This window comes from Girardinichthys multiradiatus, chromosome 10, assembly GCF_021462225.1.
Source record: "Girardinichthys multiradiatus isolate DD_20200921_A chromosome 10, DD_fGirMul_XY1, whole genome shotgun sequence".
Classification (NCBI taxonomy): domain Eukaryota; kingdom Metazoa; phylum Chordata; class Actinopteri; order Cyprinodontiformes; family Goodeidae; genus Girardinichthys; species Girardinichthys multiradiatus.
Window position 1 is genome coordinate 7845989 of NC_061803.1, and position 25010 is coordinate 7870998.

A 25010-nucleotide genomic window follows, 5' to 3' on the forward strand; every position below is an offset into this window, starting at 1 on the left:
ATAATAGCAAACCATGGGAACAAAGGTTTTTGACAAAATGCAAAACCTTTGTTCCTATGAATTAGCTACAGCTCGGGCAAAGTGCCCGTCTGAGTGATTATTTTTGTTTCACATGTTTTTAAAAAACTGACATAACTATAAGCCATGACCCGATTCTGTCTTCATATTAACTCTACCTGAGGGGAAGAGGAGATGTAATGCTGCTCTCTTTCTACATTTTTCACTTTACATCAACCTTTGATTGTCAAGAGGGTGTATCTGAGGACAACAAAAAAAAAAAAAAAAACATTTAAAAAGCAAAAGTGTGTCATCCTTTCTCCTCATTCAACTTAAATCTTACAAACAGGTTTCCCCTCTGTCTGTGCTCTTGGGAACCTGCCATTCACTGGATAATTGCTCAGAAGGACGTCTCGTTGCAGGTAGACATACCGAGCAATGCTAAAATAAATCTCTAGTCAACCCTGGGGGTGTGCGAACCACATAAGGCATGCAATGCAATCTTGCTGGAGGTTTCTTCCTGTTAAAAGGGAATTTTCCTCTCCACTGCCGCTACATGCATGCTCAGTATGAGGAATTGCTGCAAGGTCATTGCAAGCAACAGTCCACTGTCGCTACATGCTCATCCAGGAAGAGTGAATGCTGCAAGTCACTGACTTGATGCAATCTGCTGGGTTTCCTTAGATAGAAAAACTTTTAATAAACTTAAATAATAAACTGAATCTGACTGCACTGTTTGATAGTTAGGATTAATTGGAATGTATGTACCCGATCTGAAATCTGTATGACTTGATTGAATTGACTTTGTATAGTGCCTTAAGATGACATGTGTTGGGAATTGGCGCTATAGAAATAAAACTGAATTTGAATTGAGTGGAGTCACAGAAAAATACGGTTTGCATAAAGAAACTGTCAGTAAAACAAGGCACCATTCAGATGGTATCAGGAAGTACATTTCTGTATGAAAGGCAAGGAAATTTTATGGTAAACATAAAACATGTCGATATGTTTACATTCAACATGTGATATCTTTAATTGTAACTCCTTGAAGACGATAGTTGTCCACGGTGATCAGTACAAGGTGTGGACCTCGTCACAGAGAAACATATTCAAGTCAGTGCTTCAGTCGCTGCAGGGACAGTTAGGCAAATGCAGAGGCTGACGTCCACGCTGGCGCAGGATGGTAACTTTCACCTGAGGTCAGATTAGCGTTTGAGAGAGATCAATAATGCACCCAAATATTGATAACACGGTGCTTCTGTTGCAAGCAATCACCGTACCTCGTTCTTCAGGGACTTGCTGACAAACATGTCAAACTCCTCCATGCTGCTGGTGTGAAGGTCGTTTATTGCCAAGACTTGGTCTTCCTTGTGGAAGAGGCACACGGACTGCGGCTGTCCAGTCCAGCCAGACACACTGTCACATACATAAACAAACAACAAAGTTTGATTTGCAGATATATATTTCAACTTTTACGATGTTGCACAATTTTAGTCTAGTTAAAGTCCTTTGCAATCACAGTCTCAAAATATGATGTTTCATTATTACTATCCTATGGATTTTAATTAGTGATTCTTCAAAAATGATCCTCAGGACCATTACATACTCCTTTTACCTATAGACAGTCAGATAAAATGACAAAATTGGTAATTTCGCTCCCACATAAAGCGCCAGAAGCACAACTTAGATTTCTGTCTGCATTTGTAAATTCACCTTATCAGTAAAAAAGTGAATACAAGATATTATTTTTACTCTTAATCTGCAGGAAATCGAGCCGGCGTTCCAAGTAAAATCCACAAAATGTAAATGTTTGTGTATTTTCAACTATGAAATATTTAGATGCTGCTATCACAATCATGTCAAAAAAACTACACAACTCAGATACACATTTGTGACCCATTATAAAGACTTTAATTATGGACGTCCAACACTATTTGTCTATGTAGCCAAGGCCCCAAATAAATAATGGACATAGAAACAATGTTTATTCAGTGGTAGGATTAAACGAGCAGAAACAATAAACTTTGTATTTTTTAATAAGGAGATATACTTGATAAGTTATTATCTGTAGTACTATTGAAGTGAAAGAAATCCAAATAACACTCATAAGCAGGTTGATCCTGTGTACATACAATCTCGGTTTAGCCAGCAGCACAACTAGCTCACACAGGAAGTTAGAAAAGCAACATTAAAAAAGAAAAAAAAAACTATAGACTTCTTGATGTTTATTTTACATCGTAAATGGTGTGGTATAGAGTCATGAAACTAAACAAATGAATCCATTAAGCAGTCGTTAATCCTACCATAAAAACATTAACTCTCACACAGTACGCCTGAATGGAACGAGCAGAAAGCTCATGCAGCCCAATGTTCAGCCTGATTAAACTCCAGGACTTTTTTCTGCACTGTGGCTAAATTTGCCTGGTTTGCTCTTTGTTCTCAAACAATAGGAATCTGTGATTTTGGTGGCTCAAGACAAGCCTGCACTGGGTCTACATGGCACAAAAATCTTTGGGGTTTAATGTTTTCATGAGTAGTTATGCATGTGGAAACATTTTTGTTGCAACATTTATATCTGTATTTCTTCTCCAGATTTAGGGGTTCTTGGATATCTTTCTTAAAGCAGTCCAACATAAGTGATTTTCATAAACATACCTTGGCTTCCCATCGACCTCTGTGAGCGTGAGGTGTTTTTTCAAATCTGACTGCTTCACCATAAACACTCTCTGCTCTGGGATGTGACGGTCAAGGCTTGAAAGGAAAATTAAAGGGATTAGTAAGATCCTTCTTCTGTCAATTAGATATGTTTAAATCTAATACTGGAAAGACAGAATATTGCTAAAATATTGTTTTCAGTATACATCATTAGGCAGAATCTTTGTCTTGCTCTGTGCAGACTGCATTTAAAGTGATGCCTTGGAAAATTGTTTTTACCTTTAAACTTTTTTCAGATGTCACATTACATCACAAACGCCAGTGTATTTAACTGTGTGGCATGCACATGTGTTCAATCTCCTGAGTCAAAACCGAACGGAAATTTGGCTGGAATTACAGCTGCAAGTCTTTCAGGTCAGGTTCAAAATTACTGTTAAGCTCAAGCACACTGTTATCCTGCTTTTTGAAGCCAAATCTCAATTGGATGTTTGTCTGAACTTTGACTGGGTCATTCTAACACATGAACATGCTTTTATCTAAACCATTCTAATGTAGCTTTTGTTGTATGTTTAGGGTCATTGTATGGCTGGAAGATAAACCTTTTGCAGCCTCTAACACATTTTCTACCATCATTGACTATCTTCCCTTTCTATGGTGAAAAAAACTGTCCCCACAGCATGATGGTGCCACCACTGTGTTTTACTGAGGGGATGTCGTGCTCAGAGTCATGTGGTTGTTAGTTTTTTGTCACATATAGCAATTGGCATGTAGGCCAAAAAGTTTTATTCAAATGTAATTTTAGTCCATGTTTGTTGCGTTCCCTACATGCTTCAAAGTAAAGTAAACATTAAACAGGACTTCTTCTAGCTTTCTTCATGCTACTCATAAAGAGCCCAACTAATAGTTGCCCTATAGACAGATTCTCCCACCTGAGCTGTGAACCTCTGCAGCTCCTCCAGAGATATTATTTGCCTCTTGGCTGATGGATTTATATTAAAATTAGACACACACAGATGGACCCTGTGTTTTATTTAATGGACTTTTGAAGGCAAATGTTTGCATTGGATTTTATTTGGGAGTATAAAAGTAAAAGGGCTGAATTTCATCCCACGTCATAACTATGGGCTACCTTGTTTTGGCTATTATGTAAAATCTGACTTCTTGCTGCTTGATGTAACACTTGCATAATTTATGATTGTTACCAAGGGAAACATGAAGAAACCTCTAGAAACTACTTCAACCAGTCCAGCAACATCCCAGCATTTTTTAATGGTCATGTTTACCTCAATGAGTAACCCCATATGTCATTAAGTCTTTTGTTATTTGTTTTCAGTGACTAATAAGAAGTTACATCAGTGTTCCTCTTTTGTAACTGCAGAAATAGTGCCAAAGTGGGCGTTTTCGAAACAAATTCCTGAAGCTGCTTACAAGAAGAGCTCCTATCGAGCTACCCACCCTTCATTGTAATCTCGTTCCTCCAGGTCAAATTACATTGATCACAACATAACCTAAACCTAGGATCAATCAGTTTCCTATATTTTAGATTTAAACAGGATTCCCATAAGATAAGATTTTGTTTTGAGGCATGTTTCTAAAGATTTTGATAAATTGTACCTCTCAGAGAAGTCTTGCTTTTCCAGCTCATTAGTCTCCAACACATCAACAGGAGAAACGGTGCCACTGGAGCTGCTGCTGAAATCTGAAGACTGACGTTTGTCTTCTCTGTAAAAAAAACAGTGAATCAGTTTGCTGAAACGAAGGAAACAAACCACAAAGAGAACATGATTTATCATAAGCTGAGATGGAAACTTTGGACAGGCCTGTTTGTCATTGTGGCAGGAAATGAAAACAAAAAATGTGGAAAAATTGGTAAAAACAAGGAACTTGGGAGGGCTGCTGGGCACTTGGAAACTGGAAAAAGGGCAAGAAAAAACGAAGCAGCCAACGGTGAATGGTTGGTTTGAAATAGGTTTGTATGTAGCAAATGGTAAAACAAGGAAAAATAAGTTTTTTTTAAATAGTTTATAGGAACAGCATGGAAGCAAAAAATAATGGGCCAACTGCTGCCAAGGCACTGGCACATTTTAATTAACAGGCAATGCCAAACTTTGAGGAAAGGTTTTTTTTTTTCTTTACTTTTTTAGTCAGGCAAAAAATCTGCTTCCTGCAGTTGGCTGGAAATCAGAGAGAAATTAACAATTATTACACAGTTTGATATCACAGCCAATTCAGGAAAGCAAACAGCAGCAGGCAGGCAGCAGATGATGGCACCGAGTAATTGGAGCAGGCAAGAACTTTCCCGGTCTCTGCGGTACGGTGATTAACACGGGGGTCTCGTCTAAACATGAAGGTCAAAGTGGTCATCTAAAAACCTGCTGTTGGTCTGACTGAAAATTAGTTTGATATAAAAAGTAGTTCTTAGGAAAATGTGTGCAAACAAGTCAATAAAACATTTGCTGCAGACTGAAAAAGAAAACCTGTGCATTCACCTGCAAGACTAGATTCCTTGAGGTTACGGATTTTTGCAGCATTTTAAAGACTTAGATTACAGAGCAGTCTCCACAATTTTTTTACTGGAAGAGCTTTAAAATTGTCAGCAGACTTCATAGACATGCCTGTTTAGCCCCATTTAAGCAATGTAGAGCAGCTCATATGGAATCAAATTCTGGTGAGATTGTACTAGGAACAAAACTCTTAAAGGAATCTGTGTAGGAAGACATTCATTAATTATTACCTCACTTACACCATCGGTACAGTCTAACAAGGTGAATTTTGTTTTCCCGTAACATGTTTGGAATGCAAGCAGGAATCAGATAAAAAGTTGTAAGCAAAAAAATGGAGCTATTCACGTTGATAAGAGCAGGAATTTCTTTTGAAAAGGTATGTCATGTTTGGCTGATTTTCTGGTCAGCCAAATGTTAGTTGGCTTCCTTTTGACTTTTACCGTAAATATTTTGCTGAATCACTCCAACAACCCGTCTGTGCTTTGTTTTTGTGGAGAATTTATTTTAAAAGTAAATAAAACAGAAATAGTGCCGCACTTTCTAAAGATTCTAAAGATTCTAAAAACAAAGACTGAAATTTATGTAATATATACAGTTCAGCATCTTGTGAAACTTTTCTCACTTCTTGAACTGTTTCAAATTTAGTCATGCTGCAACTATGAACTTCTACAGGGGTTGGACAGTGAAACTGAAACACCTGTCATTTTAGTGTAGGAGATTTCATGGCTAAATTGGACCAGCCTGGTAGCCAGTCTTCATTGATTGCACATTGCACCAGTAAGAGCAGAGTGTGAAGGTTCAATTAGCAGGGTAAGAGCACAGTTTTGCTCAAAATATTGAAATGCACACAACATTATGGGTGACATACCAGAGTTCACAAGAGGACAAATTGTTGGTGGACGTCTTGCTGGCGCATCTGTGACCAAGACAGCAAGTCTTTGTGATGTATCAAGAGCCACGGTATCCAGGGTAATGTCAGCATACCACCAAGAAGGACGAACCACATCCAACAGGATTAACTGTGGACGCAGGAGGAAGCTGTCTGAAAGGGATGTTCGGGTGCTAACCTGGATTGTATCCAAAAAACATAAAACCACGGCTGCCCAAATCACGGCAGAATTAAATGTGCACCTCAACTCTCCTGTTTCCACCAGAACTGTCCGTCGGGAGCTCCACAGGGTCAATATACACGGCCGGGCTGCTATAGCCAAACCTTTAGTCACTCATGCCAATGCCAAACGTCGGTTTCAATGGTGCAAGGAGCGCAAATCTTGGGCTGTGGACAATGTGAAACATGTATTGTTCTCTGATGAGTCCACCTTTACTGTTTTCCCCACATCCGGGAGAGTTACGGTGTGGAGAAGCCCCAAAGAAGCATACCACCCAGACTGTTGCATGCCCAGAGTGAAGCATGGGGGTGGATCAGTGATGGTTTGGGCTGCCATATCATGGCATTCCCTTGGCCCAATACTTGTGCTAGATGGGCGCGTCACTGCCGAAGACTACCGAACCATTCTTGAGGACCATGTTCATCCAATGGTTCAAACATTGTATCCTGAAGGCGGTGCCGTGTATCAGGATGACAATGCACCAATACACACAGCAAGACTGGTGCAAGAAGAATGGCTTAAAATCCCTCTGACCACTGTGCAGGACTTGTATATGTCATTCCCAAGACGAATTGATGCTGTATTCGCCGCAAAAGGAGGCCCTACACCATACTAATAAATTATTGTGGTCTAAAACCAGGTGTTTCAGTTTCATTGTCCAACCCCTGTATGTATTCAACTTGGATTTTATGTGACATACCAACGGAAAATGGTGGATTACTGTGAAGAGAAAGAGAAATGATGCATACTTTTTAAAACGTTTTTGCAAATTGAAATCAACCAAATGTGGCGGCCATTTATGTTTGTTTCAAGTGGCTGTCCTGCTGGAAGTTAACATCTCACAGGTTTTCTTCCCATATTCATTCAGTCGAAAATTTGCTGTTATGTCGAACATAACAGTAAATAGTAACGGCAATATTTACTAATATTTAATATACACACACTCAAAGGAGTGGGCAGAGGTAAAAATTTATATTAACCCACCCATTATTCGATATTATTCTCATCACTTTTTGTTCAGCTTTATTAATATTTAAATGACATGTCCCTGCTGCAGAAAAGCATCCCCACAGCATGCTCTTGTTTGTGTTTCCTCCGTGGAGATGGTGCGTTCAGGGTGATGTGCAGTGCAGGTTTTCCGTCTCACACACAATGTTTTGCATGTAGGCCAAAAAGGTAAAGCCCCTCTGTTCCCTACATGGATTGTGGCAAACTATAAAAAGCTTTTCCGAACAGAGCCTTTCTGTCTTCTTTCTGCCGATAGTTGTTTATTAAACAACTCCTACTTGAGATGGGGATCTCTGCAGTTCCTCTAGAGTTACCATCGGCCTTTTGTTTTTTTTTTGTGACTAATGCTCCCATTGCCTGGCCTGTCAGTTTAGGTGGTCGGCCATGTCTTAATAGGATTGCAGTTGCACCATACTTTCTCATATCTTCATATAATTGATTGAGCAGTACTCCAAGGGAAACGCAAAGCTCATGATATAGTTTTATAACCTAACCCTGCTTTAAACATCTCCAAAGCTGTATCTCTGACCTGCTTGGTGTGTTCCTTGGTCATCATGATGCCGTTGCTTACTAATGTTCTCATACAAACCTCTGAGGGCTTCACAGAACAGGTGGGGAACCGTTAATGGTCTTTTGGCATTTAATTGGTTGCACTCAAATCAATTTAGTGGCTTCAATGTAACAGACACTGAAAAATAGTGTACACCACAATTTTTATATTTTTATATGTTCTTTTCCTTCAGTTTAACAAATATGCAAAACTTTGCGTTGGTCTACCACGCAATATCCCACTGAAATACATTGTTTATTGTTGTTATGCAGTTAAATCTGAAAAGAATTTAAGGAGCATGACTACTTTTGTACATGTTTAGAAAGTACTTCAAAGGAACATGAATCGTGACTGAGATAGCGTTCATTCCAATGCATAACCATTGTCTAAGTATACATGTAATCATTCTAAGATGCCAAGTACATGAGTTTTAGGGTCATCTACAAGTTAATCTGCGTAGATGATCAGAAGTACAGAGAGTTACGCCCATGGTTTGAAATGACAGCTCATAACTTGCAAAACAAGCTCTGAAGTTGTGCCTTTCTGAGATTCCTCAAGGATTGCTAATTGTCATGAGCTGTAAACATACACGCTTCTTGTTGTTAGCTGATAAGTCTGCAGTTACCTGTGGACTGAGCTGCAGGGTTTAAATATCTATGTCATGGACTGATAAAAATTTAACATAAACATTTGCATCACTCTGAGACATACCCGTATTCAGCGGGTGCCTCTTCTGATATTGCAAGAGGTGAACTCTGTGTGAATTTAGCATAGATCTCAGTGATGGACTTCAGCAAGGTGCTGTTGATCACTTCGACTTTATGATCACTAAAAGAAACATTTTAAACTGTCACAAACAAAAATAAAATAAAAAACAAGGTTCTTGACATAATCGATGTGGGGGAAAAAGAAAACTCACTCTGCCAGATATGTTTCTTCAGTGGTCTTCAGTGTCATTGATTCATACCTTGAAGGGATATAAAATGTTAGCATCTGAATTTAGTTTCTTTTGCACAAATAGAGGTATTTAACCAGCACTCACAATGACTCCATGCTGGCTGCACAAGCAACATCGTTTCCCCCAAACTTTTCAATGCCAGGCGAGGAGACAATGAAGAAAAATAAAAAGAAATATACAAGCAGAACTTTAGTTTTAAATCCTAGTTTAGGACTATTATGTATACATGTGCAGAACCAGTTAGAAGTTTACATCAACTTATCATGGGCATAACATAAACATCATTAACTGAAGAGTTTAATTATGCATTGGAGTGGTGTGCTTATACAATAACTTCAATTATTTTCTTAATCTAGAATTAAATGCATTTGTTTAAATTTACTGAGGATTTACAAAAATTTACAAAAGGTTTAAATATATACATACACTCCGTCAATATTTGGGTAAATCTCCATGAGCTAGTTGCTACTTGACCACCTGCTGTTTTGTAGCCATCAAGAAACGTCTGGCATAATTCTGACTGGATATATGATCGGTCCACTTACCAGCAATGGTTGAGTTCATTTAAATTGGTTGGTTTCCTGGCTTGGAAATGGCTTTACAGCAAAGTCTAAATATTTTCACCGGGGTTGAGGTTAGAGCTTTGAAAACATCCTTCCAGGAGCTTAATATTAGTCTGTTTCATCCATTTCAAAACCAGTTTTGGATGTATTTTTTTGTATCATTTTCCTGTAGGCAAACCGTATTGTGTCCAAGTTTCAACCATCTGACCACTGTCACCCTCAGATGAAAGAAAACTGGTTATGAAGTCCAAGAAAAACCTGGAAACCACCAAGGGTTGAACCTGCCATAAACTGGGGACTGCTGAAACAACAGCATCACTATCCACAGTGAGACAAGTTTGACATCACCAAAGTCTGAGAGAAATCTACACCTTCAAACTCGACTGAAATTTGCAGCCTGCCCACACGGACAAACCAAATGCCGTTCTGGAAATGAATAGACATATGAGTCAAAGAATGAGCTATTTGGTCACAAGAACAAGAAGTTTTGTTTAAGGGGTCAAGTGCAAAGGCTTTCAAAGCTGAGAACAACTAACCAACTGTCAAGCAAGGTGGTGGCAGCATCATGCTGTTGGCTCATTTGCTGCCATTAGGCCTAGTGCACTGAACAAAGTAGATGAACAATTATAATAGGGAAGTATCTTCAGATTCTTGAATTTTATATCAAACCAGCAGTTGGCCAGTTCAACTGGACACAACTGAATGCTTCAACTGGACAATGACAACTGGCTTTGGATCTAACGAGGCTGGTTAAGATTAACCTTCTCAAATTACCCTGACCACAACTAGGTCCACTCCAGAAAACCAACCAATTTACATGATTCTGCTAGTGGTCACATATCCAGTCAGAATTATAAAAGTAGCGTGTTGCTACAAACAAACACAAGGTTGAGGTACAACCTGAAAAGGAAATGTTTCATACTATTAATGGTACTGTATGTATATATTCAAGCCTGTATTTCTAATATTTCACACTGCATGGAATTATGAAAAAGTCAGACTTTTTGAATAAAGATAACTGACAATGATTAAATCCAACAATTTTAAAATATAAGAAAACATTATATTCAACATAGTACCGACCTTTGGCTTTTGGGACGACCTGGGATAGTCATAGGTTGAATCTACAGGCTCTGAGGAAGGTCTTCTGGAAATATCTTCCTTCTGGCATACGGTCAAGAAGCAGGACGACACACTGTTAATGAGCTTCCCAAACCAAAGGTAGTATTGTGCACAACCTGCAAAGATGTACCAGTTCTTCAGTGTTCCTATCCACAGCATTGGAGGGAGGGTCAGATATGGACCTCATCTTCAGCAATGGCTGAAACGCAAACAAAATAAAACATCTATGGTTACAGTTGTTCACTGTAAATAATGTGTATACAACATTTGTGTATACAGCATATGTATACAGCATTTTCATGCTATTTGCAGTGGGTTATGTTGGTGTTACAGCCTGTAAAAAGCAGATTATGGCTTCCAATGCACAAATATGGGGTACACTTAAAAAAAAAAAAACACGTGTTATGATTTGGGGTTATTTGGTTTTTGGTTTTGGGTTTTTTCTTCATATGTTATTTCACAGTTGAAGTTTTGAATCATGTTTCTGTTTATTTTTCTGGTCATGTTTTAGTCTTGTTCATGCTCCAGCCACGTTTTGTTCTGTCTGTCAATTAACTTTATTCGGTTCACCTGCTCCAAGCTAATTTGTCTCCTTGCTCCACCTGTTCAGTTACTTATCGCGGAAACATCTCAGATCATGCTCATGTCTTGTTCGGATCATGCCATGCCTGTCTCGCCTGCCCGTTTATTGTTTTGTTCCTGCCTTTTTCTGTGAGTGAGTTTTTGTTAATTCAATCTTTTTTCACTTACAGTCATGCCGCCTGCTTGTCTGCATTCTGGGGTCCTTCGTTGTACCACGCCTAACATGTGTGTTACTTTGGAAGATGAGTGCAAAAATAAGGATGTACTCACAAGTGGCAAAAGGATTTTGAAGCCATTGTTTTGATCGTCTTCTCTCTTTACAATGAAGGGTGCCTGCAAACCAACAAAACATTACTATGAAATTATTTGACAGAAGGGATTTCTTTCAAGAGATCTAGTTCACAGTTACATACTGACACTAATTAATTTAGGATTTTCACATTTTTTATTTTTTTTTTTACAATCTTACAGTCCAAAAACCACAACTGTCATGTTAATTTATCTTGCTAAATTGCCCTTATTCAGGGGTGCCCGAACCCAGTCCTCCTACAACTTATAGATGCATCCCTTCACCTAACACACCTGAATCAAATGGCTGGATTGAATGAAAAGGGAGCCAATACAGAGCTGGGGTTTTGTGGTCTCTCTTATTGACTATGCTTAAAAGCCAGGTGTGTGCCAGAAAACCAAGCAATTTAAATGAGCCTAACCAATTCTGCCAAACAGACTGGAGAAATATCCAGCCAGAAGTATACCAGAAGCCTGTTTTAGGCCATTGAAAACAGGTGAGCCAAGCTCTTGTTTTGGAAATTCATTCCAGTTGTTTGCTGTATAATCAGTCCACCCAGAAAAAAGAAGGGTTCAAATTCCTTCTTAAATGCCCAAAATTAAAATACTATTCAATCCCATTTTCAGTACATAAACCTTTCAGCAGCACTGTAGGTGAATACTATTTTTTATTCCCACAGCCCATTTATTTGACTGAAGGTAAAAGAGAGCATTGTAAAGACAGAAGGGAAATTAAGAAAGAAAGGATGCTGTGGCATTTCATTATCACAAGACAAATTATGTTAGGTGTTAGAAAGTACACCCCGTCCCACTACCATAAGAACCTCCAACACTGAGGAACTCTGCAGCTGTTCTGGCAGCAGGTGCTGGCTGAGCTTCCGGTTTGGACAAGTCAGATAACATTAATTTTAATTAGTTTGATGCAGGCAGGACAAAATGAACAAGTTTTATTACTGATGGCTAACCTTCTGGACCTCTGTGGCAGAATTCCTTCTCTGAAGAAGAAGAGGGTTTGAAATTATCTGACAGAACAGGAAAAGAAAAGTATGTTAATCATATACTACCTCATGGCAACAGTTTGAAGATTTTTTTTTCCTATATTTGCTCAGGACAAAACCCGTAATTGTGAGCCTGAGAGCTGAGCAGGAAATAAAATGCAACCACAGTTTCTGGACACTGGAGGTATTTTAAGAGAAGAAAAGCTCTCATGTCAAGGAAGTAGATACATATAAGACAATTCTCTGCAAAAGTATTTTGTTACGTTCCAACTAAAAATTTCAATGTGTTTAACTGGGACCAAGGCCAAGAAATGTTTTGTGTTTCTGTGACTGGGTTGGTTCTTTTCAATATTCATACTACAAATGGTTACAAGGTAGCATGTTCTACTTATGACTGTGCATTAATATATCATTGTTCCTCATGTTAAACTCTCACCATGACATTTTTTGCAGACTATAAAAAATGCTCTTAAATATTTGTTGTCAGAGAGGCATAAAATCAACTCCACATACTTACATCAACTGTTGGCTGCACATCACTGATTTCCTAGAGGAGCAGGATAAATAAAAAATGTATTCATTACCTAATAAATATGAAAATAAATGGCAGTGATTTGGTTTGTAAATAGTGGAAAATGACAGAAAGTATTATAAACACGGAAAAGCAGTAAAAGCTTAATGCACCTCTAAACTGAGAAATTTATGAGGACGATTTTTCAGGGCTTCAAACAGGTCACTGAACCAGTTGTCCACCTCAGTGCTGAAAGGAACAGAGAGAAATTCTAAGACTCAACACATTACATCTCTAACATTTTAATTTTAATTTCAAATTCAATACCAAAAATCAAATCCAAAGAGGACACTGTAACACAGCAGAGATTTATTTTGTGGGAAATCCATTATCTGATGATCACCCTAGTCTAAATGGGAAGGGAGCACCATAATTTTGTCTTGACTAGTTTGACTCTAAAAAAGCCATCAGTGAATAGTCCATGAGGAAGTGTTTTATGGAAAAACGCTAAAATGACATTAACTGCATCCACACACTAGACGATTCAACCATGATCTTAGCTGCAACTCCACAGACTTCAAATTCAGGTAAAACTTGGAATTGAAAAGTACAAATAAAACAATGCAAATCATGCTGATTAAAATAAGCTGCAAAATCCCTCTGTGTGTAAAGACAACAAATATGATGATTTCATTTTTTACACTTTTTAAATTGAATTATAGAAATAATTTACCTTCTCAATAATTTATTGAGAAGTATCTGTGAGCTATATTAACAACATATCATGCATACTTAAAAAAGTTTATTGTATAACTATAAATTTTACTTTTCATTTACTATAAAACTGTTTTGTATGTTATATAATGGAGTACAAGTGAAAAATGTTTATCTTATTGAAATGTGTGAAGTGGTTTGGAAGAAACATGCATTAAAGTTGGCAAAGGGTAGAAAAAATCTAACAAATATCTGTAAAAAATCTAAAACCTGACTAACCTGGTTTCCCCAACAAGGAAGTAGTCCCTGTTTCCTGCTCTGATGTAGAGCACACATGAGGGGGAGCATTTGAAGTTCTTCTGGACCCACTGCCATTTCTGGTGATGTTGAGGGTTTCCATATAAGAGTGAGATTCTGACAGAGCAACAACGTGTTATTTTAATCTTCCTCAACCTTTTTAAAAGCATCACATTAGCCTCAGATAGGAGCAAAAAGTATTGTCTTATGGTGAAAAAGTGAGAACTTACTGTGTCAGGTCTATGCCTCCCAGCGAGGTGCCCTTTTCCTTTGCACTCCTGAAGTACCTGAGCTGGTAGTCGTCCTCACCGGTTTTGAAAAGCACAAAGTAACGCTTCCTCCACTGGAGAAAAAAAATTGACATTCAGTTTAAGAAAACAATCAAAAACTGCACAGAGTTGCAATGAAAGTGAGAAAAAGTCCATCACCTCTGACTTAAGCAGCCTTTTCGGTGGAGATTTATACAAATATCCAGACCTGATTTCTGTTGCATCTGTAATTGTCTTGTAAAACACTGCATGCCCTGCATGATAAAAGTACTGTTTAGTGACCAGTTTCCCATTTTTTTGTTCTTTATTATTAAAATAAATTATTTTATTTAAGGAGTTTAATACAAATTGACAAACTATTTGCAAGGGAATATTAACAATGATTGAAAAATAAAATAAAAATACAGCATGTTTTATATTCAACAAAAAAACTGCGGGATTAACTAACAAATGACAAAATAATTGGCTTAAATACAAATGAACACAGTATTCCGTACGTATGGTGTTAAAATAGAGGTTCAGAAGGGCCGTCAAACCTTTAAACACTTAAAACAATACATTTCAAAATCCAGAGACAACATATTACCTGAGTTCTTCTCTCTTTTAGCCATTTTTAACCCCACCTAAACAAAAACAGCACAGCATTCTATCAACGCCACTTAAAAACTGCATTAGTATAGTCGACATCTAAAGTATAAATGCAGAATAACTTCTTTGGCGGAAGCCAACAGAAAGGCAAAGATCACAAACAATGGCCAAATTAAGGAGTCAGGTGTGCATTCATAACAATGAGTATTTGGATTTTTACACAGCATAATGTGACTCACATGTGAAAAAGATGTAAGATATATAAAGAAATTAATCTGAATGCACTTCCTAATGTAGAAACAATTTTCAATTTGCTGTGGGAAGCAAATACAAGATAAAAGAAAATAACATGAAAACACATGTATGAAAAAAATCACACTACCCTTACCTGTACTGAGATCCTACTCACTCTGCTATCTTTAACAAAAGAGTGACCTACTGTCACAGCTGCATGCTTTTCTGTACTTGATAAGTGATCAAGATCATCCTGAAAACTGGAGTTTCTGGTTATACACTGCAGGTTGCTTGAGTCAACCTACTTTGTTGCCAGAATGCAAAACGGCCTGAAGGATTCATTAAAACCTAGGTTTACTGTGGAACAATAACCCTTAATTTGACAGTTTAGTTGTTTCTTGATACAGCTAAACTGTGTTTTTATAACCAAGGAAGATTTTTATGTACCACAGCAGAGGTCTGACAAATAGATCGTTTATGGTTTTTCAACAAACATTCTCTCAAAAAACCATATATTTTCGACAAATCCAAAGAGATAATGATTTATCAATAGTGATTAAGTGTAGATGCATCTGTTCTCACATGTATCCACCTACATTTTGAATCTGATAGCAGAAGAACAAACTGAGTTTTTCAATATCATCACTCATGAGCAGCCTCCACTCTGAATTATCCACAGGAAGAGAATACAGTGTCTTGCAAAACTTATATCGTTTGAAAGTTTCCACATTTTGACATGTTCCAAACCTCAAACGTCAATGCATTTTATTGGGACCAAAACATTAATAGTCTATAATTGTGAAGTTAGGGGGAAATTACACGTTGGTTTTAAAATTTTTACAAGCAGAATTCTGAAAACTGTGGTGTGTGCTTTTATTTAGCGCCCCTTACTCTGATACTCCTAAATACATTTAAGTGCAAGCAGTAAATAGAGTCCACCTATGTGTAATTTAATCTCCGTATAATTCAGCTGTTTTGTGAGGTCCTTGGGGGTTCGTTAAGGAAAATTAGTGAACAGACAGCATCACAAAGACCGAGGAACACTGCAGACGGGTCAGAATTGTGGAGAAGTTTAAAGCAGGGTTCCAAAGCTCTGAATTTCTCACAGTTGTCCACCGGAACTGACAGGCAAGGCAAGGAGAGCATTAAAAGGCCCATTGTAATCTGAGGGAGCTCCACAGCTCAGCTGGAGCACACTGAGAAGGGTATAAACCAGTGACGGCTTACTGGAGGCATCAAGAGCTGGCCTTGGACACCTTAATTAAATGAATTTCTCACTACGAGACCTCTGCAGAACTTAAAGACATATTGAGGAGGTAATTTAGCCATTAGCTTAGCTGTGTTGGAGCTGGAGCAGAATCTAACTGACTCCCTAGGGCTGGAGTTGGCCACTCCTGGTATATATGATTTTGTCATCATTAGGCTACATGTAAAATGTTATGTGTGGTATAAAACTAATGCAGCACATCAACCTAAATCCTCCTCACAGTGACACGTGGTGGTGGTAGTATTATGCTGTGGGATGGCTTTTCTAGACAGGAAAGGTCGTTAAATTTGATGGAAGAATGGATGGAGCTAACCACAGGGCACACCTGGAAAAAAATACCTGTTAGAGGCTGCAAATGAATTGAGACTAGGGTTCACCTTTCTGCAATAAAATGACCCCTAAACATACTGCCAGAGCTGTGGCAAGACACACTATTTTCACTCTATCCATCCAGTGTGACTGGGCTTAAATTTCAGCTGTAATTGCAATAAAAGGTGCAGCAACATTTTCAGATTTCTATTCATATTAATTTATTCAAAAAGTATGTATCGTTCATTTTGGTTTACAGCTCTGCACTACTTTATGGTGGTCTTTCATATAAAATCCCAATAAAATAAACTTTTATGAAGTTTTAGATTGCTCCCTGACAAAATATGAAAAAGTTTAACAGGAATTAATATTAAAATTCTGTTCTTAATAATGTACATTTACATGCATCTGGTAACAAATGTTGAGGAGATTTCTGCAGAGTGGCAGTTTAGGCCTCTCCTAATTAAGACGTTATCATGCAAAAAGAGGACAAAAAGAGGACATGAGTAATTACAGTCGGAGTTAGACCCTGCTGTGCTTTGCCAATGTCTACATGCCATCTGATTACAAATATGCAGCACACTAGAAGCAGCAGGGAAATGAGGGTCAGTCTGAGTCACAACTGGAAGATGAGAGGTTCTGTGGGTACGTGCTGCAACATTAATATTCATTTAAATTGACGTCATTGAGGGAGATAGCTTAATTTGGTGCATTTGAAGTCTCTCTGCTGGTGCACGGGCCAGTTTTGCATGTAAAAGTTTGTGGGTCATGGCAGGCAGTTTAATAACAAGGAGCATCAGTGAAACTCAACAGCTGTTCACATGTGCACTTGCTATATAAAAACGTTTTCTTTATTAATTTTATGACCCACATGGCAGCATTCATGTCTCAAAAAAACTTTACATGCCCCTTTTTGTTACATGTGCATGTAGGTCACAGTCAAACACACACAGCCTAGATTGATATCTCCTTTCTATACAAATCTGTGAATTTTCTTGAATGTTTGTCCTCATCTGTCTAATGTCTTGTTCCTTCTTGTCTTCAAACTTCAGATTCATGGCCTGTCCTCATTAAACCGAGGCACATGTTGGCAAAATTGCCAAGACGAGAGTTTGTGTGGGAAATATTCCTCAACCCTGAAGACAGCGGTAGTCTTAATAAAGTCCCGGTGCCTGTGTCTTCTGCACAGATAATTATTATTATATTTCATCACTAATGGCTAGGAATTGTTTTCACTAAAGGTACAGTTGCTTTTGACAGTCTAAACACCTGTTAAAAGACTATTTCTTTGTATTTTGAAAAATGAGACCATGATACATGATTTGAAAACTTTTTTCACATATAATGTTGAATCTATCCTCTACAATTCAACATGTAAATAGACTGTAGAAATGCATCTGTGTTTGGACTGCTTTGATGCAGTGGAGCTTCCTGAGTTATTAGAAATATAAGCTTCATCTAAACCTTCAACTTGTATGTGTTGAAGCACCCTCCCAAGGGGTGTTCTGCGTGTTCGTTTATTCACCTAAGCTGAAAGAATTCACAAGACATTATAATAAATCACATGGAGACAGCTGTATGTTATTCAAATACCTGGACCAGGGAAGCTCTCGCATGTGGTAACACAACACACACCGAGACGACTTCGAAGCTTCTCACTGGGGTCCTTGGTTTTATTAAAACACACATGAAACTGGGCAACGCCCTGTTTTACAGTGTTTTCACACATATAGTTACATACATACTTTCCGGTTTACCATATTTAGAAAGTCATTATCCTGCTTACTTTTCCTGCACCTGCACTCTGCTTTTCTGCTGATATGAGAAGGGAGTACTAAGCCGTTAATCTTGTCCCATCCTTTTCCCACCATTACAGTTCTACAGTCTTTCTCTACTTCACCACACTCAAGGCCAAGTTTGTGCAACAACACTTCTGCAGGCCACAATGTCTTATACTCACACACAGGTTATACATTTTATAACACACTGGTTATGAACATAATAATAATTAATGCACACACATAATATATCTCCACAATTTCCCCCTTTTGAAGTCACCTATGTGACTTCACCACTACTTGGAGATGCTAAATAAAAGATTTCAACAATCATTACAACCTGTGGAGCAGAAGGAAATGTTTGTCATAATGCTTTTTGACCCTGCCTCCAATGCCACGCCATGTGCCCAGGGACTATTGCCTGTCGGGCCTTTGTAGTCCCAAGGATGCTAACAACCTTCTAAATATTGACAGGGAGTCGTGACCCCATCTAAATGGAGGGTGTCTTATCCGTGCTTTGTTCCATAGTCTTTCAAATTTTGCCAATATAATATTCTACCGTCCTTCTGTTCCCTAGACAGTAAATAATTAGCACCCTAAAAAGTTTTCGCACCCTAGACAGTAATACATATCATACGCCCTGTAAATTACACTTACGGGTTAATCTTTGTCCTCCTCCTCGTTAGCATCCACAGGTAACCATAATAGCTACAAAAACAGCAATGGAAATAAACAATGACATAATCAACCCTTTCCAGTGTCCAAACCTGCCCGTCATCCAGTCTTCTAACGGATTATCTATACCTGAGTGCTCACGCATCGTGGCCGAAAGTGTTTTTAACCCTTCTAAAGCTTTTGAGACGGAACCATCAGGTGCAGGTTTGTTGGGAATAAAAGTGCAACACATATCCCCAAACATCGCGAAAACGCCCCCTTTTTCTGCTAACAACATATCTAATGCCATTTGGTTTTGCACAGCCATGAGGGAGGTGGGTGCCAATTGTTCAGACAGGCCTTCTACTGCATCCCTTGTTAAGTTAGCTAGACGTAAAACATTACAATGGATGTAGTTGATGCGGTCTACGTTTTTATTGGGAGTAACATGGAACAAAGCTGTTATAATGGGGATGTTTTCAAAGCCTGCTGAGACTTGATCCGCTAATTTATATTCATTAGGTACGCCTTGAGGAACTCCTATTGCATCAATGTAAGTGGGTGAGTCTTTGCTTAAGTCAAAGGTGTTTGCGTTCCGTTTTATGATATGTCTACACCTTCTCCTAGTTAAAGCTGTGCTTTGGGCGTGCGTTGAAGGAAGATACGGTACTTAAGGTCTTTTCCTAACAAGAGGAGAGGTGCCTGCAACCTAACCATGGCACACACTCCAATAGTATTACTTTGGATCCTAGTCAGAAGGCGGTGTCCTCCACAATAATAATAAAGTCCTGATCTTGCCCAAGGACCTATCACTGAGCCTGACACCGTGGAGTTGCACAAATCGCGAGGAATTTGTCCTACATTTACCTGCGGGGTTTTGGAAGTGAAGTTAAAACAAGTGTATGTGCCATTTCTCCGTAGAGGGGTAAAAGGGCCAGCCCTGGTTTTGTTGGCAATGGGTGGAGCGCTGCGTTTTGATACTTTATTGTCTGGATGACTGGAGCATGCTTGGAAAGGCAGTTCACAGAACAATCCAAAAATCAATGTAACAATGAAGAATGATAAAAGACCTATACCTACCATGATCCAACCCTTAAGGGGCCTGGGTCCTAGATTTTCACCTCCCATTCGTTTCGAAGGTACCTGCAAAGGAAGATGAGGATTAACAATATGGTGAAACACAAAAGACCTTTTTATTATTTTCTTTTTTTTTTTAAAGTTCAGAGTGTTCAATTCAGTTCTCGGTGGGAGAGCAGCTACGACCACCAGTGAAAGAGAGGAAAACTCAGTCACATCTGCCTCTTCTGTGTGATGTCCTGGTCTTCATTCACAGGTGTAGACTGACCTGGAGCTAAGTGGTCTCACCAGGGGATTATTCTGCCCCTATTTGGTGGGACCACTGATCTGACGGTGCACCTAAGGTGTAGACTAACCTTTAGGTGTAAATGAACGTTTTCTCACCCTAGGGGATTATTCTGCCCCTTGAATTGGGTGAGAAAGATCTTCTGGTGTGCTGGTGTTGTCCCTCAGGTTCTGCTGGACCTCTGGCAGCAATCTCTGTGGTGCCTCTGCTGCTGCACACTGGCTCCAATGATACCACTACTTTGCCCTTGACCCTCACCGCATGTGAGGTTCTCTCTGTGACCTTGAATGGACCCGTCCACCTGGGCTCTGACCACTTCCTTTTAATCACCTTCAGCAGGACCCACTCAGCTTCGGACGTGGTTGGCTGAGGTCCCTCGGTTGGTTTCTCTGGAACCTGTTTTGAGAACTCTGTAACCAAAATTAAGTTGGTTGTCTGAGGTGTCCTGCCAGTCCCCAGCTGCCAGAGAGTGCTTTACCACTCCTCTCAATTCCTTAGCTTGATGCGCAGGATGCAAAGAAAGAGAAACATGAGGAACAGCTTCATCTGACATTAAATACCATTCTGCTTGGTCAGGTGTTAAATCAACTGTTGCAGCCACACCCTGAAGAGCCACATAAATATTTCTGGATGAAATAAACCATGTCCTACCTTCTACTGTTTTATTAAACAAATCTGGTACCATTCACTGTGACAACGGTCGTAGAACAGAGTGACATGGGTCGGGTCAGGCGGAGAGGTGCAGGGGCAGAGACTTTGAATCCAGGGTTTCCACAGCTGATACACCGAGAAGATGCTGCTTGGAGGTTCGGTCAACAGTCTCCAGTAGATGTCAGCATATGCCTCTGCAACTGGCTGTAAAAATATTGTCCTTGCTGAAGCATTTGTCCACATGCCAAAGAGGAACCATCTGGAAAAGTTATCGTTAACCCATCAGTACCACACAACACTGATGCTCCCAGCTTCACTAATAAGTCTCTGCCCAGCAAATTAACAGGTGTGCTGGGTGAACACACAAAAGGGTGAGTTACTCTCTGAGTCCCAATCTGAACAGGAAGAATTTATCCTGAGAAGCCCATCACAGAAACAGTCTTGGTAGAGAGCAGTGGTTTAGGAGGTTGCTGTGTTATGGTGGAATAAGTAGCTCCAGTGTCCACTCAAAAATTCAGACAGTTCTCTCCCACCTTTGCAGGCAACGTGGGATCTGCTGTGCCCACGCAGCACAGTTGTAGCACACATCTCCCAGTGCCCTGCTGCTTCCACCCCTTCCTCTGGGTGCTCCACACCATCCACCTCGACCAGCTGACCACCAACATGCCATTTGCCTCCACGACCGGGGCCACTGTACCTGTAATTATTAAAATGGATAGGGTGGAGGAGGGGGTATCCCCCTCCTTGCCACTGATCAGTCATAGACATAGGGGTGTGTGCTGCTGGAGGAACAGGTTGAGCTGCAGCTAACATTACATTTTCACCATACTTTCTCATATCTTCATATAATTGATTGAGCAGTACTCCAAGGGAAACGCAAAGCTCATGATATAGTTTTATAACCTAAGCCTGCTTTAAACATCTCCAAAGCTGTATCTCTGACCTGCTTGGTGTGTTCCTTGGTCATCATGATGCCGTTGCTTACTAATGTTCTCATACAAACCTCTGAGGGCTTCACAGAACAGGTGGGGAACAGTTAATGGTCTTTTGGCATTTAATTGGTTGCACTCAAATCAATTTAGTGGCTTCAATGTAACAGACACTGAAAAATAGTGTACACCACAATTTTTATATTTTTATATGTTCTTTTCCTTCAGTTTAACAAATATGCAAAACTTTGCGTTGGTCTACCACGCAATATCCCACTGAAATACATTGTTTATTGTTGTTATGCAGTTAAATCTGAAAAGAATTTAAGGAGCATGACTACTTTTGTACACGTTTAGAAAGTACTTCAAAGGACCATGAATCGTGACTGAGATAGCGTTCATTCCAATGCATAACCATTGTCTAAGTATACATGTAATCATTCTAAGATGCCAAGTACATGAGTTTTAGGGTCATCTGCAAGTTAATCTGCGTAGATGATCAGAAGTACAGAGAGTTACGCCCATGGTTTGAAATGACAGCTCATAACTTGCAAAACAAGCTCTGAAGTTGTGCCTTTCTGAGATTCCTCAAGGATTGCTAATTGTCATGAGCTGTAAACATACACGCTTCTTGTTGTTAGCTGATACGTCTGCAGTTACCTGTGGACTGAGCTGCAGGGTTTAAATATCTATGTCATGGACTGATAAAAATTTAACATAAACATTTGCATCACTCTGAGACATACCCGTATTCAGCGGGTGCCTCTTCTGATATTGCAAGAGGTGAACTCTGTGTGAATTTAGCATAGATCTCAGTGATGGACTTCAGCAAGGTGCTGTTGATCACTTCAACTTCATGATCACTAAAAGAAACATTTTAAACTGTCACAAACAAAAAGAAAATAAAAAACAAGGTTCTTGACATAATCGATGTGGGGGGAAAAGAAAACTCACTCTGCCAGATATGTTTCTTCAGTGGTCTTCAGTGTCATTGATTCATACCTTGAAGGGATATAAAATGTTAGCATCTGAATTTAGTTTCTTTTGCACAAATAGAGGTATTTAACCAGCACTCACAATGACTCCATGCTGGCTGCACAAGCAACATCGTTTCCCCCAAACTTTTCAATGCCAGGCGAGGAGACAATGAAGAAAAATAAAAAGAAATATACAAGCAGAACTTTAGTTTTAAATCCTAGTTTAGGACTATTATGTATACATGTGCAGAACCAGTTAGAAGTTTACATCAACTTATCATGGGCATAACATAAACATCATTAACTGAAGAGTTTAATTATGCATTGGAGTGGTGTGCTTATACAATAACTTCAATTATTTTCTTAATCTAGAATTAAATGCATTTGTTGGTGCCCTGCTGCTTCCACCCCTTCCTCTGGGTGCTCCACACCATCCACCTCGACCAGCTGACCACCAACATGCCATCTGCCTCCACGACCGGGGCCACTGTACCTGTAATTATTAAAATGGATAGGGTGGAGGAGGGGGTATCCCCCTCCTTGCCACTGATCAGTCATAGACATAGGGGTGTGTGCTGCTGGAGGAACAGGTTGAGCTGCAGCTAACATTACATTTTCAGTTATATCATTTTTCTCTTATTTAATTTTCTCTTTGGCCTCTTGCAGCTGCAATTTAAGGAGCTGATTCTGTAGCTGCTCTTTCTCCTCTTTTCTTTTTCTCTGCCTCCTGAGCTATTGTTTTCCTTAATCTTTAACTGAACCCCTAATAATTTAGAACTTATTTCTATTAGTTTATTTATAAAATGAGTTCCATTATCTGACCTTATAATCTGTGGGATACCATATGTTGGGAAGAAATGTGTAACTAGGTTAATCTATTAGTCTTTATAATTTGGGGCTACCTTGGTATTCTAAACTGGGATGGGTGGCGGTCGCCCCCCTTTATTTGTTTTCAGTTAAGCTGAAAGTTTTTTTCCTGTGCTTTTCTTAAGGCCTCAGTATTATGGCTATGTCAGTTAAAGGCTGCTCTTGTTGTTTTTTTAATTCATCTTTTTGTTTTAATCTGTTTATCAACTGTGAGCACTCAGGGACTGAAAGGTCCCCTTTGAAATTATAATCTGGCAAGGTTTTTTAATGTCTCTTGAATCTTTTGAATGCATAATCTGCATAAATCCGTATTTTTATGCCATCGTGTACATATTTCTGTTAAATCAGAGCTTTTTCTCTGTCCCTTCCCCATTGTTCTTTGTTATTTTTCTCTTTTTAGTTTTCATTATTTCTAATTTTAGATCCCCTTGTAATTTTAAGACATCCTTTGTATCTAATTTGCCCAAAAACCCATGTTTTTTATTTTTTATTCCATCTATGACAGATCATACCTGCTCCTTTTACATAGTTCTCCATAAACTTTACATCCCCTTCTAAGTCAATTAGTTTACTTTGTTTCTTCCCCATTATGTTTTATGATAGTTTAATTGTAGTATAAATGTCCCAGATAAAAGGTCACTGGCATGAGACTTTAAGGAGAGGACATTAACACGGCCTTCTACTGCGACTAATTCGCAGCGGTGTTAATTGTCTGGAATGAAATCCGACCTTAATCTCCAAAGTCACCAGTACCTAGTTTTAATCTGGGCAAAAGAAAACACAGGACTAGCAGAATCCTGCTATGATTCTATTAAAATGCTTAGTCCTCCATACACACACAACACAGTCACACAGTTAGTTTCAGGTACCTTGTAATTTTTCTAAGTTAACTTGGTGTTATTTTATGAGCTCAATTTAATCGCAGCTGCATTCAAGAATTTCTCTGCTCAGGTTAAATGCAAAGACGTATTTTAAGCCGGCGTTGACATTTTTATGGTATACTCAAACAAAATAAAAACTGCAGTGTTTGATTTAATCAGAAATTAAAATAATAAGCTTGAATCCAAACTGGACTTTTTTCCACATAGTATTTTAAAGGGAAGACACACATACTTTTCCTCAATTTGGCTATTTAAATTTTGAGAGTTGGGGAGAAAATTATTACTATAACCCCTCTTTAATAATCCAAATGCTGATAAATGTTCCAATATTTTATGATTTAGTAATCTGAAATTACTCTGTGTACCTTGGTACTCCTATGTATTGTT

The 25010-nt window shown here is 38.9% G+C and overlaps 1 protein-coding gene across 2 annotated transcripts; it reads right to left on the reverse strand.

Moving 5' to 3' along the window:
* Nucleotides 1-762: 762 nt before the first annotated feature.
* On the reverse strand, nt 763-14742 carry LOC124875571 (pleckstrin homology domain-containing family S member 1-like). 2 transcript variants are annotated; one of them, XM_047377794.1, is made up of 17 exons: nt 14712-14742; nt 14285-14379; nt 14087-14199; nt 13839-13973; nt 13019-13094; nt 12852-12881; nt 12302-12358; nt 11319-11381; nt 10597-10665; nt 10428-10508; nt 8866-8909; nt 8743-8790; nt 8535-8651; nt 4267-4374; nt 2653-2748; nt 1278-1413; nt 763-1191 (listed from the first exon to the last, which is right to left on the reverse strand). In XM_047377794.1, the coding sequence occupies exons 1-17, from the start codon at nt 14734-14736 to the stop codon at nt 1120-1122; spliced, it is 1365 nt and encodes a 454-aa protein (XP_047233750.1). In that variant the 5' UTR covers nt 14737-14742; the 3' UTR covers nt 763-1119. The 2 variants fall into 2 exon arrangements, with proteins under 2 accessions (XP_047233750.1, XP_047233751.1); XM_047377795.1 differs by lacking the exon at nt 8535-8651.
* Nucleotides 14743-25010: the final 10268 nt, after the last annotated feature.